The sequence below is a fragment of the Yamadazyma tenuis genome, chromosome 1, assembly GCF_029203305.1.
Source record: "Yamadazyma tenuis chromosome 1, complete sequence".
Lineage (NCBI taxonomy): Eukaryota > Fungi > Ascomycota > Pichiomycetes > Serinales > Debaryomycetaceae > Yamadazyma > Yamadazyma tenuis.
In genome coordinates, this window is record NC_089461.1 from 1012765 (window position 1) to 1028771 (window position 16007).

Below are 16007 nucleotides of genomic sequence, written 5' to 3' on the forward strand. Positions count from 1 at the left end.
GTAGCGGTATAGTGAAAAAGTCAATGCGCGCTTTCGCACTTGCACAAATACATTTGCAAGTGGTATGTCCCTTCTAATACCTACCGCACAGGACTACAAGGACGCTAGGGCTGGGTACGATCTCCTACCCGCGTACCGTGAGCTGCTAGAACAACGGCGCCACGAGAAAACTGACGAGGGAAAGCCCAAATTTGGATGGGAATTCAGTGTGGAGCCGGGGTTCTTCCACCAGAGCGACGACAGCACTGACGACCTAAACTTCAACTACGCTACACATGATTTCGGGCGCAAAGAGCCGTGGGACGAGCTCACGGCGCGGCTTGCGCGATTGAACGGTCAGTCGGCCACCACCAAATACAAGCTTTTGTTCCTTGCTCGTCATGGACAGGGATTCCACAATGTAATTGTGTCCAAGTACGGGCTGGCGGAGTGGCACCGCAAATGGCACCGGCTTGGGCGCGACGGGGACGTGGAGTACGCCCCGGATCCGCGGTTGACTCGGTTGGGTGAGGCCCAGGGGCGCGAGAACCACGCGGTGTGGCGCGCCCAGTTGGCGGCAGGGTGCCCGCTCCCCACGCGGTACGTGGCGCTGCCGCTTCAGCGGTCGTGCAATACATTGCTACTCACAATGGGCGGGTTGTGGCCCGAAAACACGGCGGTGGAGGTGGTGGAGTCGGTGCGAGAAATCATCGGCTACCACTTGTGCAACAAGCGGTCAACAAAAACCCAAATTCTCGAGCGGTTTAGCAGCCATGGGTTTGTCACTGAACCAGGGTTTACCGAGGAAGATGAGTTGTACACAGAGCAGGAAGAGAAATTTGACGACATGTGTTTTCGAATGAACGGGTTTTTGCAGAGGGCTTTTGATGAGTGGGATGATAGTGTGCTAAATGTGACTTCACACGGCGGTACAATCAAGTGTCTTTTGGCGGTGGTGGGCCACCGTAACTTCACGATTTCCACTGGAGGAATGATTCCGGTAGTGGTGAAAGCCACTAGAACCCAGGAGAGGTTGTAGATGTAAATAGACATACAATGCATAAGATGATGCACGCGACGGGAGTTGGGTAAAAACTCCGCATTAACCTGTAAATAAGGTCAGGGACGGAATGCGGAGTTGAGAAAGCCCGAGCAAGTGGTGCCGCCGCTGGTGCAAAAGTACTGCGGAGGATCGCGGTGTTAGGCACATGATCGGGCTGATTTTCACATGGTGCGGTCGTTCACATGATTGAGATGCCACTCCGAGGAACCGTAGGAGAGATGAGGCCAGTAGAACACTCAATTACAAGGCTTGAAGACAATTCTGAATAGCATTACCAGAATCATACAGGTACATACATCTACCTAGCGTTTTTTCGGGCTCCGAAACTCCCATCTACACCCACCCACGGGTTCTGTAAAAATGGCTGATGGTTTCTGTGAAAATGGCTGATGGTTCATTTTCACAGATGTGCGCGATTCTCCACAAAATGCTGCTCAACTATATAAACCAACTGATATATCACATACACATACACAAACAATAAATTCACCATGACCGTCACCAAAGTGGTCAACTCCAGCGCTCCTCCGGCGCCCAAAAACTTTATTCAGGCTGAGCGAGACGCAGCCGTTTTCAACCCTGAAGTCATGAACTACTTTCTCGAAGGATCGCAAGAACGGTCTCAAGAAACAAAAGCCATGATTCAGCAGATGGAAAGAGACCCGATCTTGGCAGCCCGTTCCAGTGACTATGACATGACCAAGGCTGAGGCCAGAGAAAACACGATTGCCAAAATCAACCGGTTGCTGAGATACATTGAAAGTGAGACATTTGATGAATTTGAAAGAAGAATGTCATTAATCTCGGTATTTGACCCCCAATTACACACCCGGGTGGGGGTGCATCTCGGATTGTTCATTGGATGCATCCGAGGTAACGGAACCTTTGCCCAGATGAACTACTGGGTGTTGGAGAAGGAAAGCGCGTTTATCAAGAACATCTACGGGTGTTTTGCCATGACCGAATTGGCACACGGGTCCAACGTGGCGGGATTGGAAACCACCGCCACCTACGACGAGGACAACGACCAGTTCATCATCAACACGCCTCACGTCGGTGCTACCAAGTGGTGGATCGGAGGTGCAGCCCACTCGGCCACACACTCTTCTGTATACGCCAGATTAATTGTCAAGGGCAAGGACTATGGTGTCAAGACGTTTGTGGTGCCCTTGAGAGACTCCAACCACGAGTTGATGCCCGGGGTGACAGTGGGGGACATCGGGTCCAAGATGGGCAGAGAAGGAATTGACAATGGGTGGATCCAGTTTTCCAACGTCAAGATCCCCCGGTTCTTCATGTTACAGAAATATGCCAAGGTGGATTCCAACGGGAACGTGGAGCAGGCAGCTCTCAACCAGTTGTCGTACTCGGCGTTGTTGGGTGGCCGGGTGGTGATGGTTAAGGATGCGTTCAGATGGTCATCGCGGGTCATCACCATTGCTACTCGGTATGGAGTGGGTAGAAGACAGTTTCAAGCGGCCAAGGCCAAGGAACTGGACCCGGAGAGTCAGCTCTTGGACTACCCATTGCACCAACGGCGGTTGATTCCGATTTTGGCCATGTGTTATGCCTTCTCCAATGGAGCCAACGTGTTGGCCGACTACGCCAAAGAGGCCAACGAGATCTTGGACCTGGCGGTGGCCAACGACGACAAGGCCGGTATCGACCGCGGAGTCGCCTTGGCCAAGTCGTTGTTTGTGGCCAGTGGCTCGTTAAAGTCCACATGTACCTGGTTGACCTTGAACAACATTGATCAGTGTAGACAGGCGTGTGGGGGGCATGGCTACTCTGCCTATTCGGGCTTTGGAAAGGCCTACAACGACTTTGCCGTGCAGTGTACCTGGGAAGGTGATAACAATATCTTGGGAATGTCTGTGGGTAAGCAATTGGTGAAGAATATCAAATCAGTGTTGGAAGGTGGTGAAAAGCCTGAGGGAATCTTGGAGTTCTTGAACAATGCTCCCAAGTACATCAACAACAAGGATGCCATTTTGGACTCCGATGCGTTGTCAGACACCAGTAAGCTTTTGCAGGCGATTCAGGTGGTGTTGATCCGTGGGTCTTATCAATGTTTGAAGGCATTGGAGGCCAATGGTGAAGATTGGGATTATATTGGGGCTGACTTGGTGACGTTGTCCAAGTTGTTGGCCCACTTTTTCTTGTTGAAGGCATTTTTGGACAAGATTGACTCCATGAGCTCGCCTGACGAAAAGGTGTTGGTGGAGATTTTGGATAAGTTGGCACAATTATACTCGGCCACCATTGTATTGGAGGCATTTTCCGGGTTCTTTTTGTCTTACTCGGTGATTCTGGCCGATGCCATGACCACCTTAACCACCGGTAGAATCCAGGAGTTGTGTAGCCAGATCCGGCCACACGTGATCCCCTTGACGGACGCGTTCCAGTTGTCAGACATGATGATCAACTCGTCCTTGGGAGGTTATGACGGGAACTTTTACGAGGAGTACTTTAAGATTGTCAAGGACAACAATCCGGCACCGGGAAGCTTCCATGCTCCATACACGGCCTCGATTAAGGCGATGTTGCAGAGACCTAGTTATGATGATCGGACGAGACAGGAGTTTACTGATGAGACAGCGGAGCTGTTGGACCCGGAAGAGGATGATTAGAGTAGATAGTAATGAATTGAAGAAGAGTTAGTGTAGGTGAGTGACAGTAATGACAGTCTAGTGATAGTAATGACAGTCTAGTGATAGTAATGACAGTCTAGTGATAGTAATGACAGTCTAGTGATAGTAATGACAGTCTAATGATAGTCTAGTGACAGTAATGACAGTCTAATGATAGTCTAGTGACAGTAATGACAGTTTTATGACAGTAATGACAGTCTAGTGAAATTTTAATGACATTAATGACAGTCTAATCTAATGACAATCTAATCTAATGACAGCCTTTTATTAGCCTACTGACAGGGTCGCAAGGCGGCAAAACCCAAACCCCCAAACCCCAAAAAGACTTCTCCTCCGCTACTCTTAGACATACGCGATACCGATGCTTATTCTAAAAATAGGGCTTCTAAATATAACTGCGATGACAGCCGCTCGACCTCGATTCACCCCTATATATCTCCTTCCACGATCCAGACCAATCTATAAAATCAAAACTTAAAACTAAGCTCCCACCATTAGGCCTACACCGGGTGGTACCCCTGAACCCTGGAAGGCCCGAGGTGCTAACATGAAAAAACTGTCATCATCTCCAGCTCCTCTGGATTCGACTACCACACCCCACTGTAGATCGCCATAGTAAGAATGCCGTTGAGTTCGTATACCAGGCCTTCCAGGCCTTCACCAAAACTCTATCTCTGTGCCTCTTACCTGTACCTCCTACAATCTGTATCATCTTCCTCAACTAAATCCGCACCGTTTTTATGTGCGTAACTTTTCAAAACAGCTTTTTCTAGTTTATTGGTGGCACCTTTTTAACCACAACACTTGCCGCTATCTGTACGATCATCCACGCCTCCAGTAAAGTATCTGACTGAGCTTCCACCATCAACTCCAATCAACCATGGGAAGAAGAAAAATCGAAATCCAGCCTCTAACCGATGACCGGAACAGAACCGTCACCTTCGTCAAGAGAAAAGCCGGATTGTTTAAGAAAGCCCACGAGTTGGCTGTTTTATGCCAGGTCGAACTCGCAGTCATCATCGTGGGAAACAACAACAAGCTCTACGAGTTCAGCTCCGTCGACACAAACGAACTCATCAAGGTATACCAAAATACTCCCAAAGTTCATGAATCAAAATCTCCTGCCAACTATGGGAACTACAAGAAAAAAAAGTATGTGAAGACTCGTACCATGATCCATGACGACGAGGAGGTGGACCACGATGACGACATAGAAGAAGAGGATGGTGATGGTGATTATGACAGCGATACGCCAGAGCCACCGAGAAAACGGTCCCGGCAGGCGACACGTGAGACCAGGCGAGTGCGGCCGCCGGCACCCAACCATATCTCGTTGACCAACGTACCAACGTTTAATTCGTTCCGCAACCACGCCATTAAAGAGGAAGACGAAGAGGACGTGAGGGTCGCTCGTCGTGGCTTCCGCCCTGAGTCCACCACCAGGCCGGTGCTACGGGTGCAGATCCCGACCGATGCCAAGGGCCAATCAGCTGATAGTGCCAGGACTGTTACGGCCCTTGAAACAACTCATCCAGTGGGAGGGCTTCCTTCCAAACTGCTGCAGATGCATACCAGTGATACCCCTGAAAGCTCCAAAAGTGACATGCGGGCAGCGGCCCCAGGGCTGGTGGGATCCAATGGATCTGTCAGTGGCCCTAGTTTAAATACCCCCAAATTCCTGAGTTTTGGAGCTTTTAGATCACCTGCCACCGCCAAACATCTTCCTGCATTGCCCATTCCTATCCACCTGAAGTCCCAGACACTGCTGCCACTGCTGGCCACTGCTCCTCAACTCCCAACTGGTGGAGGTGGTCCCGGTCAGTTCTTCAATACTCTCCCACAACCATCACCCTCATCGCAGTTCCCTCCAGGATCCATGCAAACACCCATATTTAACCAGATGTTTGCCAACGACCAACGGTACCGCTTCCACTCTCTGGCGTCTATTGCTGGTGCTAATGGCAACAATGGACCCAATGGGAACCCAGGTGGTGGGGGTGCTAATAATGGTGGTGTCCAACCATCGGGTGAAATGCCAATGCTGGCACTCCCATCCCGATATATTAATGACATTTTCCCGTCGCCGTATAATTTTTACGTGCCACTGGACTGGCCTCAAAGTGGATCCGGTATGACTCCCTACCATAGTCTTCCGCAGTATTTCATGAATATTCCTCCCAACCAAGGCTCATCTCGCGGTGGTGGGAATGGCGGGCTTGGACTCGCGGGTGGTAGTGGTGGTGGTGGCAGCGGGGGCGGGGGTGCCCCCACTGTTGGTCACGATATTGGTAGCTCGACCAACCAACTGGTCCCCACCATCCTGACAACTGGAACCAAAACTGGGACAACCACCTCCTCATCGGCGGGCCTGACCCTGACCCCGTCACAGCAGAGTACTAACCTGGCACCCCTGCTCCCTCCTCCCAGTGTAGTTCAGCAGCAACAGGTGCCGTCGTACCAGGATCCATCATCATTGCTGTTTATGGGACAGCAGTATCAGCAGGGGAAGAAGAGTTGATGTAGTTATTAATGTACTATAGACCTGTAACTAATAAATATGAACGAATTTGCAGCCATGGTGAACATGATTAAAAGTCCACGCGTGAACCACTTCCTACCAGGGCTGGTGCCCCTCTCCCACAGTCACGGCGCCCACACGACCCTCGCACTTTTTTTTTCATCGCTCCTTAATCTGCAGGTTCGCAGTCCGTCTTTCTCTCGACCTTTACTGAGATTTTTTTTCAATCAAAACTCATAGGATAAATTTTTATTACTAGCTATACATCAAATATGAAGGTATGTTTCCTATCCAACCTATGCTTAGAAGAATTTACACTATGTGGCTCGTTACGTTCATGTTCAACCCCCTTTATCCCCACCATTTGAAGACCGCCTCCACCCTGATTTATTTGTATGAAAAATTCATCGTGAAAATTTTTAGTCGATCGTATCCTATTCATTAATGCCCATCCCAAGTTCTGACGCCATACGTGTTCTTTGCCGACGAAACTCATACTAACTCCTCTAGTTAAATATTTCTTATCCAGCTAACGGTACCCAAAAGAGTGTGGAAATCGATGATGACCACAAATTGGCTGTGTTCATGGAAAAGAGAATGGGCCAAGAAGTTGAAGGTGACTCTGTTGGTGATGAGTTCAAGGGTTACATCTTCAAGATCACCGGTGGTAATGACAAACAAGGTTTCCCTATGAAACAAGGTGTTATGCACCCAACCAGAGTTAGATTGTTGTTGACCAAAGGTGCTTCTTGTTACAGACCAAGAAGAAACGGAGAAAGAAAGAGAAAGAGTGTCAGAGGTTGTATTGTTGCCCAAGACTTGGCTGTCTTGTCCTTGGCCATTGTCAAGCAAGGTGACAGTGAAATTGAAGGTTTGACCGACGCTTCTGTTCCAAAGAGATTGGGACCAAAGAGAGCTAACAACATCAGAAAGTTCTTTGGTTTGACCAAGGAAGACGATGTCAGAGAATTTGTTGTCAGAAGAGAAGTCACTAAGGGTGAAAGAACCTACACCAAGGCTCCAAAGATCCAACGTTTGGTGACTCCACAAACCTTGCAAAGAAAGAGAGCTTTGAAGGCCAAGAAGATCCAAAACGCCCAGGTCCAAAGAGATGCTGCTGCTGAGTATGCCCAATTGTTGGCTCAACGTTTACACGAACGTAAGGCTGAAAAGGCTGAAATTAAGAAGAGAAGAGCTTCCTCTTTGAAGGCTTAGGAATGAAGAATGCAATAATAGGAATCTATTTTTTTCATAAATAAAACCGAATATATAATACATGTTTATTTATCAGAAGGCCCCACTCGCTTGACGGTTGTGCCTGGTACCGGGGCTGATCCTCGTTTACGGGACAATCGCTTGATGTTTTGGTAAACCTCATCGTTTGTCAAGTTACTGCCGTACCGAAAGTTCTTGTCAATGTAGTTCTTTTTCTGCTGTTCATAATTAGGGTCTCGGAGAAGAATCCGAATGTGTTCGTCAAATGCCAGCTCGGCAATGGCCTTGCCGGTGATGGGACATTTTATCGTGGGTTCTTTGTCTTTGCGCTTGAGCCGAGATTCTCCTGCCAGTTTGACCTTCATGCCTTTGGGAACCGTTGAAACAGCTTCAAGTTCGGGATCAGGCCCAGCGGTGGCTGGTACTGCCACGGGAGGCATCTCTATCGCCTTGGCCTTGGCCTCAAGCGACCGGTAGATCAAGTCTTCTCGTTTTAGTGGCATTGCAAGCTCTGTTACCTTGTCGATATCATCAAACTCGATCTTCCCGACAATGGTGAAGTCCTGCCAGTCGACCGAGGCGTACCGCGTCTGTCGTGCTAGCCGCTCCTTCTTCTGCGTGTCGTGCTGGACCTGGTTCAACTTGCTGTGTTTGGCCCGGTGGTACAGATCTGGGAGTAATGGCACAAACAGCGAGTTTTGGAGGAGCACCTCGATAGTCCGTTTATATTGGTGCAAAAACACTTGGAACACGGGGTACAACGAATGGGATGTGTTCATGAACTCGAACTGGGCCTTGTTTCCCCTGGAAATCTGGTGGTGGGAGAGTTCTTGTTGGTATTTGTCGCCATTATGGGCCACAAACAACGCCGTGAGCTTGATGATAGTCAAATCGTACGGCGAAACCGTGGGGAGCTCGGACAAAAACTCCAACGGTGGTGGCTCTGGGAGCTTCTTGGTGCTGGTGGTGCTGGCGGGTGTTTTGGTCTCCACCTGGTGGCGTCCTAGCTTCCACTGGTAATATGGATAATGGGCATCGGTGCTAAACATGAACGGGAACTTGGTGGTCAGGTCGGCGTTGGCCTTCAAACGAGTCTCAAATGAGTCTCCGTTCTTGAGAACGTACTCAGCTGTCTTGTCGATGACCGCCCGCACGTCTGGTGGTGGCACGGTGATATCTTCAGGAATGCCATCGCCAGTCATTGTGTATCAAGCAGATTTCGCGACTTCGTATTTCCACCGCGGAGGGACGGGCACGCGCGCCATCTCCTAAACTTTCGCACCACGATGTTTCTCATACCGCCATGGAGAAGGACGTTTCCACCACCCACCAAGACCACGAGTTCCCCTCCCAGCTGGCGTCAGACGTGGAGTCTATCTCGTCGGATGACTCGTTCACCACTCAGCTCGACCAGATTGGCCGACTCAACCTCCTAAACTCCCTTTCCTTCTCATCCTATTTGCCCAACTTGGCGCTAGAATTGCCATCTTTTGACTACAAACGAATTCCCGACCTCAGTGACACCCGCAAGTTTATCCGCAGCTACACCTCTGCCTTCTCGAGCGATGGGAACCCACATCGACATATCAGCTCCATCCGAACAATTATCTCTTCTCGTCTCCAAATGACAAACATCCTCAACGACTTGAACTTGGGGATTTCGTTGGCATCAGCCATCGACCGGCTTCAGCCGCTAAAGGACGTGATCCGCGAAGCCGTTATGTTACCGGTGGATGACGACTACGTTCCCGCGGGGCCTGAGGCCGAAGTGGTGACAGAACCGACAGGAATCGCTGATATTGTCAGCGAGCAGGACAAAACGCCGTTTTTGAACGAGTTGGTGATCCCCGAAGAGGATCTTCGTGAGCACCAGCGGCACCACCAGCGGTACCATCAGGGGAGTAAGCGGCGGAAGCGGGCTCGCCAGGTGCGGTCAGCAGAGTCCAGCCGTGTCAGTAGTGAACTTGATATCGAAGGCTTGAGTCTCGAGGAAACCCGGGAGTTAACCAACTTGGACTCGTTGGACGACCTTTACAAAGAGCGGGTGTTGCGTAATAAGATCCAGAAGATTCAACGATTGGATGCCATCAGCCAGGTGCTGAAGAACAAGTTGGTGACCCGACTCATGATGGGAAACTACTACAAATATGTGAATGAACGGTTATCGAAGGACGACCAGATCCTGGATTTGAGCCAGTTGAAGTTGCCTTCTGACAATGAGGACGAAGAGGACGATTACGGCGAGGATGAGGATGAGACGGACAGCTGCTTGGAGCTGGCACCATTACCCCACGACGAGATCGAGGTGTCGGAAGAAGATGAGGTGATGCTCACCGAGAAGGACAAGCTCCCGTCGTACCACGACGCCCACCACCAGGTGTTGGGATGTCCTCACTACCAGCGCAACTGTAAGATCGAGTGCCCCACCTGCTTGAAGTGGTTTCCATGTCGATTCTGCCATGATCAGGTATCGGATCATAAGCTTGTACGAAGCGACGTGCGCCATATCTTGTGCATGTTCTGTACCACTCCACAAGAACCCAATGAGCAGTATTGTATCGAATGCGAGAAGGAGCTTGCCAATTACGTATGCTTCAAGTGCAAGCTTTATGATAACGACTACAAAAAAGACATCTATCACTGTGACAAATGTGGCATTTGTCGGCTTGGGCTTGGACTTGGTAAAGACTACTTCCACTGTGATACTTGCAACATCTGCCTTTCAATAGACTTGAAACACAGCCACAAATGTCTAAATGATACCACCCACTGTGACTGTCCCATTTGCAGTGAGTATCTCTTCACGTCGGTTACAAAAGTGGTGTTTATGAAGTGTGGGCATCTGATCCACGACTTGTGCTACAAAGAACTCACCCAGCACTCGTACAAGTGTCCCATTTGTAAGAAGACAGTGGTGAACATGGATACTCAGTTCCGGATCCTCGACCAGGAGATTCTCCAACAGCCGTTGCCGTTGCCATATAAGCTCTGGAGGTGTATCGTCAGTTGCAACGACTGTAAAGGCAAGTGTAACGTTGCCTACCACTTGTTGGGCCTCAAGTGCAAGTACTGCAACAGCTATAATACCACCCAACTCAAGCTCATCAAACCAGAGGAAGAAACAGAGGATGAGGTGCCAGGTAATGATAGTGTGGACCGGATGAAGTTGGTGCAAACGAGTCTTCTGGACAACTTTTTGATCGGTAATGATGTGGACCATGACGGTGAGGGTCATAACCGAAGCTTGACGGAGGGTGAGCTGGAGTTGGCAGATGTGAGTGATGAGGATGATAAAGCCCACGAGCAGAATTTGGTGAACATCAAGAGATTCACCCACCGGCTCCTCAATCGATCTGGAGATAATGAGATGTCTTATGTGACGTCTCTCTTCCAGCGGTACATCAACCAGACCTTGAAGAGTGATGGTGAGACAGACACAAGTAAAGAGATGCCTAGGGCATGAAGAGTGATGCTCAGGGCATTAGAGTGATGCCTAGACCTTAATAACGATGGTGAGACAGACACCAGTAAATACTGCCGAGGGAAGAAACACTGTCCTTCTGTTATGACATATATAATTCATTAGCATCTATATACCTTTGTGGTTAATACACTCCGAATTTTCATGCGGTTGCAATTTCCTCTCAAGATTGAATGGAGGTCATCCGGGAAGTTGCAAATAAGTATGGACCTCTTAATATTACAATTACTAGAAGGAACATGACCCCTATTATCAGGGTACCTGGTTGTACTTTTATTTTAGCACCTGGTTCTACGTCTCACTTTGTAGAGCGACATTATTAGATAGGCGTGGAGGGCACGGGTCAGATGACTGTGGATGTACGGATCAGAAATCTGGAGAGTTCTGTGGGTGTACGGGCTAGACACTTTTGTGAGTGATCATATTTCTCAGGGTGTACGGGTCAGACTTACACCAGTGCCGTTACACCCAAAACCCATCAATTCCATATTACCCAAGTTGCCAAAATTGGCAACACCCAACTCCGCTTTGTTGGGTCATTTCGCAATCGATGGGCCACGACAATGTCGCGCGGGTCCAATTAAAATCACCGCCCATGCTACCTGTTTTCTAGCTTTTGATACACCTGCCAATTAATTTATATCCATTCCAGCAATCCCATCACCCCTTTTGCTGCCACCCCCTCTAATAATTGCATCCCCCCATCCACGCCCCGCCGTGATCCCATCACCCGCGTGATCCCTTTGTCGCTACCATGAATTCCGTCAAGGTTCTCTTCAGCTCCATAGACAACTTCATACCGAACCAGGACCCACCGGCCGACCCGCCCGCGGACGAGGCCTCGGCTGAGTTGAGCCAGATCTACGAGGACAACGAGGGTGAGAACGAGGCCGAGTCCCGTGACCTCTCCGAGTCTGAGTCTCCTGACCCCCATAACCCCAGTGCATCCGATGTATCTTCTGTCCACAAACTCGGAGAAGAAGATGAGCTGTTGAACCCCCACTACTCCCTCCACGTTCTTTTCCAGCTCTTGCTCCGGCTCCCCCACCTCGTGGTGATCAAACCACTAGCATTTTTTTGGAGGTTGCTCCTCCACCCGTTTAGCCTCATATTGAAGTCAGTAGACTTTGACTACGCGTATCACGTGGACGTCCAGGAAAAAATGGACCTCATAAAGCACGAAAACATCCTCCTGAACTCCATCAAGTCGCCCACGGCTTCATCCAAGTACATACTCCCACCGCCGCAACGACTCTTCCCTCTCGTGCGAAATCCTGGCAAGGCCAGACGCCGCAAAACCTTAATTCTTGATCTCGACGAGACCTTGATCCACTCATTATCCAAGGGCCTGCCACGATCGTTGAGTGGCCATGACCTGAACATCATTGAAATCAAGTTGAATAGTGTGGCCACCTTGTACCATGTACATCGACGGCCATACTGTGATTATTTTTTGAAAGAGATCTCCAAGTGGTTTGACTTGCACATTTTCACCGCCAGTGTGCGGGAGTACGCCGACCCCATCATCGACTGGCTCGAGAACGAGGCTGCGAGTGACGAGAAGATATTTAAAAAACGTTACTACCGGAATGATTGCACCTACCGCAATGGCGTGGGGTACATTAAGGACTTGACCAAGTTTTTTCCGGTTGAAGACCTTAAGAACGTGATTATTTTGGACAACTCGCCCGTGAGCTATGCGTTGAATGAGGACAATGGAGTGATGATCGAAGGGTGGATCAATGATCAGAATGATAAGGATTTGTTGAATCTTTTACCAATGCTTCACAGTTTGTCTTTGTGTATTGACGTGCGGTTTATTCTTGGGTTGAGACAGGGAGAGAAGGTATTTGAGAGTTACCGTTGAGAAGGAGAGAAGGTATTTGAGAGTTACCGTTGAGAAGGAGAGAAGGGGTTGGAGAGTCACCGGTAGACATCTGGTACTTATCTCCCATCCTAATGACACTATATATGAAAAATTACAATAGACAAAACGCGATGCGAAATCCAAATCACCATGTCCACGGAATTGAGTACGACCCAGCAACACGCCATCGACGCCGTACGGGCCCGCAATGACACCCTCGTGCTGCTACTGGAACTAGGTACCCAATTACGCAACCCCGACTTCCGGAACTCCCCCCAAGTATTAGAACTAATCCCCACTTTAGCAGACATCTTCGTCGATGACTGCCACTCTGAACCACTAACCCTAGAAGCCCTACGCGTGCTCATCAACTTGACGGCCGATAGCGACCGCAACCGGTGCCAGATTATTACACACGCCCACCTCTGGCGCCGTGTTCTCGGTATGGTTGGCACAGAAAGAGTATCGATTCTTCTCGCCCAGTTTGTCAGGAACACCGAGTGCATTTCTAAGTTTTCCCAATTTTTCTACAAGCTAGGGATCCATGAGCCGTTGGTCAAGAGTCTCTTTACTGGTGGTGAGGTGGACGTGGCGCTGGTGGAGTTTTTGGCCGGGGTGTTGGTGCCTGAAGTGTTAACTCCTGAGTTTGTGCCAGTAGCCGAGCGCTATTTGCCAGTGTTTGTGGACTTGTACCGACCCCACGACGACCTCGACCACGAAGACACCGCCGAGTTGTACGAGAGTCTCCTGACTCTTTTGTACCATCTCACCCAGTTTGACGACATGGATACAACAGTTTTGCCCCAGTTATACCCGCTTTTCGAGCAGTACACTGAGAGTTCGAGTGTCAGCAGGCAACTTTTTTCCACCGTGGGCAACCTCCTGTCGATGCACAGGTTTGGCACCATCGCCGACGTACACACGGCGTTGCAATGGCTCCCCCGGGGTAATCTCTACCGCCAGGCGGCCGCATACTTGGTGGTGGGAAATTACGTCCAAAGCCAGGCCCAGTGCGATGAGGTCAACGCCCTAGTGGGCGACACATTTATTAGAGACTACTTCTCCACCGCGTTCTCCGACGTGGTGCAGTACCAGTCGCTCCACGCCATCAAGAACCTTGTCACGAGTGCCACCAGTAAACAGGTGCTTGACCACCCCAGTTTCATGGGGTTCTCTAAAGTGCTTATCGACAACCAGAGCTACTACCAGGAAATCTTCCTCACGTACTTGGCGTGTGTGAAAAAACTCGTGCGATTGACGTTTAACGATGTATCCACATCCATCTACGAGTACGAGCGGTTGTGGAGTTTGGTGGATTCAGACGAAATCTATTTGTGCATTTGCCCATTCATGGACAGAAGTGAATGCGATCTCAACCAGCGACTTTTGACGAAGGTGTTTTGTGCAGAAATGCCGGTGGAGGCCACCAGAGTACTTGACCGACTCAAGGCTCAGGCGGTGGTATTAAAGAACAACGTGGAGATGGTTACAAGGCGATTGGGTGCTGATTCAAACTTCAAAAATGAGGTTTTGGTGCGGTTGCAAAAGCTTGGGGAAATGGTGTCGGGGTCTGATGAGAGCCACCCGCAACACCAAGTGGTTGCCAACAACGCGCGATATGTGGCGGGGGCGATGATGGCGGTGGGCGACGCGGAGGTGGTGGCGGCCGCGCGCCAGATGTTGGTCTGACCGGTGAGTTTACCTCGAATTTGCGATACGCCCTGGACCCCCGCCACGGTTCTACGCCACGGGGTTGGCCGCCACCACCCTCAGCCTGTTCCGGCATCGCCTATGCACGGCTAAAATAGGCAATCCCCGGCATCGCAAATTTTTTTCCTATATAAGCCCGGACCCTTCCCAGATCTTCCATTAACTCTAAATATGACTTCCGGATCCTTCTACGACAACGTGCCCCTCGCCGAAACCGACCCCATCGTTGTGGTCTTGCAAAAGTACGCTAAGGACCCTAGTCCTAAGAAAGTAGACTTGTCCATCGGAGTCTACAAACCAGAAGATGGTGATATCAAGTACGTTTTTCCATCGGTGAAAAAGGCCAAAACTGAAATCTACAACCACGATGAGGGCCATCCTTATCACTCGATGGCTGGGTACCCCCAGTTTGTGGAAGGTGCTCAAAAAGTAGTTTTTGGTGATGATAGACCCCGGGAAGGCCGTACCACATCGATTCAAACAATCTCGGGAACTGGTGCTATCCACTTGGGAATTGAGTTTGTCAAGCGTTTGGGCTTGAAGGATTTCTACGTCGGAGTCCCCACCTGGGGAAACTACCAGGGTATGATCGAATCGGAAGACTGTAACGTTGAATTTTTCAATCACTACGATAAGGCATCTGGAACCGCTGATGTGGACGCAGTTTTAAGTACCATCGATACTATGCCTGACCACTCGGTGTTATTGTTGCAGGCGTGCTGCCACAACCCTACGGGAGCCGATTACACACAAGATCAGTGGAAACAGATATGTGCCAAGTTGAAAAATAGGCACATTTTCACCTTCTTTGATATTGCATACCAAGGGTTTGCGTCTGGAAACAAAGACACAGATGCATGGGCCATCCGCTACTTTTATGACCAGGGCCTTGAGTTCTTGGCGGCTGAGTCGTTCTCCAAGAACATGGGATTATACGGAGAAAGACTAGGTTGTCTTCACGTGGTGAGTAAGAACCCCAAAAATATTAGCAGCGTACACAGCTCCTTGGTTTCGATCTTCCGGTCTCAGTGTTCGTTTGGTCCATTGTTTGGGGCTCGAATTGCCTCCTATTTGTTCACGGATTTCAAGGAAGAGTGGGATCAGGATGTGTTGACCATCAGTGACAGATTGAGCGGATTGAGAAACCAGATCTTGAACAAGTTCAAGGCGTTGCAGACTCCTGGGAACTGGGAGCCTGTTGTTCGTCAAAATGGGTTGTTTTGGTTCAGTGGGTTGCTGAAGGAGCAGATCGAAGACTTGACAGAGTCCTACCATATTTATATTCCGCTTAATGGGAGATTTAATGTTGCTGGATTTAATGACTCTAACTTGGACTACATTATCGAAAGCATCGATAAAGTGGTGAGAAAGACCCAAACCGAAGCTAGTTTGTAAAAATAAAAACTGGTTGGGTGTTGGTGTGTATGGATGAAAATGATCAAAAAGCATTTTGGAGTTTGTTTGTATGGGTGTCTGGGTCAGATATCAACTTCAGCAAAGGATCAAGGAAAAGCGTCCATATC

The 16007-nt window shown here is 49.5% G+C and overlaps 8 protein-coding genes across 8 annotated transcripts; 7 read left to right on the forward strand and 1 right to left on the reverse strand. All coding sequences in view use genetic code 12, as the record gives it.

Moving 5' to 3' along the window:
• Positions 1-64: 64 nt before the first annotated feature.
• PMU1_1 (putative phosphoglycerate mutase pmu1) lies at positions 65-1018 on the forward strand (the record flags this gene model as incomplete). The annotated part of the gene is made up of 1 exon (XM_006687924.2): positions 65-1018. One exon carries the CDS (start codon positions 65-67, stop codon positions 1016-1018), a length of 954 nt encoding a protein of 317 aa, XP_006687987.1.
• A 515-nt stretch (positions 1019-1533) lies between these two features.
• On the forward strand, positions 1534-3672 carry POX1_1 (fatty-acyl coenzyme A oxidase; the record flags this gene model as incomplete). Its single annotated transcript, XM_006687925.1, has 1 exon — positions 1534-3672. One exon carries the CDS (start codon positions 1534-1536, stop codon positions 3670-3672), a length of 2139 nt encoding a protein of 712 aa, XP_006687988.1.
• Positions 3673-4573: 901 nt separating this feature from the next.
• Positions 4574-7426, forward strand: RPS6 (40S ribosomal protein S6; the record flags this gene model as incomplete). Its single annotated transcript, XM_066157466.1, has 4 exons — positions 4574-5613; positions 6471-6489; positions 6518-6550; positions 6722-7426. 4 exons carry the CDS (start codon positions 4574-4576, stop codon positions 7424-7426), a joined length of 1797 nt encoding a protein of 598 aa, XP_066013563.1.
• A 65-nt stretch (positions 7427-7491) lies between these two features.
• Positions 7492-8628, reverse strand: PRP21 (SF3a splicing factor complex subunit; the record flags this gene model as incomplete). Its single annotated transcript, XM_006687929.2, has 1 exon — positions 7492-8628. The coding sequence occupies one exon, from the start codon at positions 8626-8628 to the stop codon at positions 7492-7494; it is 1137 nt and encodes a 378-aa protein (XP_006687992.1).
• A 101-nt stretch (positions 8629-8729) lies between these two features.
• PSN45_000507 (uncharacterized protein) lies at positions 8730-10889 on the forward strand (the record flags this gene model as incomplete). Its single annotated transcript, XM_006687930.2, has 1 exon — positions 8730-10889. One exon carries the CDS (start codon positions 8730-8732, stop codon positions 10887-10889), a length of 2160 nt encoding a protein of 719 aa, XP_006687993.1.
• A 772-nt stretch (positions 10890-11661) lies between these two features.
• Positions 11662-12774, forward strand: NEM1 (Nuclear envelope morphology protein 1; the record flags this gene model as incomplete). The annotated part of the gene is made up of 1 exon (XM_006688776.2): positions 11662-12774. The coding sequence occupies one exon, from the start codon at positions 11662-11664 to the stop codon at positions 12772-12774; it is 1113 nt and encodes a 370-aa protein (XP_006688839.1).
• A 150-nt stretch (positions 12775-12924) lies between these two features.
• On the forward strand, positions 12925-14463 carry PSN45_000509 (uncharacterized protein; the record flags this gene model as incomplete). Its single annotated transcript, XM_006687931.1, has 1 exon — positions 12925-14463. One exon carries the CDS (start codon positions 12925-12927, stop codon positions 14461-14463), a length of 1539 nt encoding a protein of 512 aa, XP_006687994.1.
• A 192-nt stretch (positions 14464-14655) lies between these two features.
• Positions 14656-15879, forward strand: AAT22 (Aspartate aminotransferase/Glutamic oxaloacetic transaminase AAT2/GOT1; the record flags this gene model as incomplete). Its single annotated transcript, XM_006688777.2, has 1 exon — positions 14656-15879. The coding sequence occupies one exon, from the start codon at positions 14656-14658 to the stop codon at positions 15877-15879; it is 1224 nt and encodes a 407-aa protein (XP_006688840.1).
• Between the last annotated feature and the right edge of the window lie 128 nt (positions 15880-16007).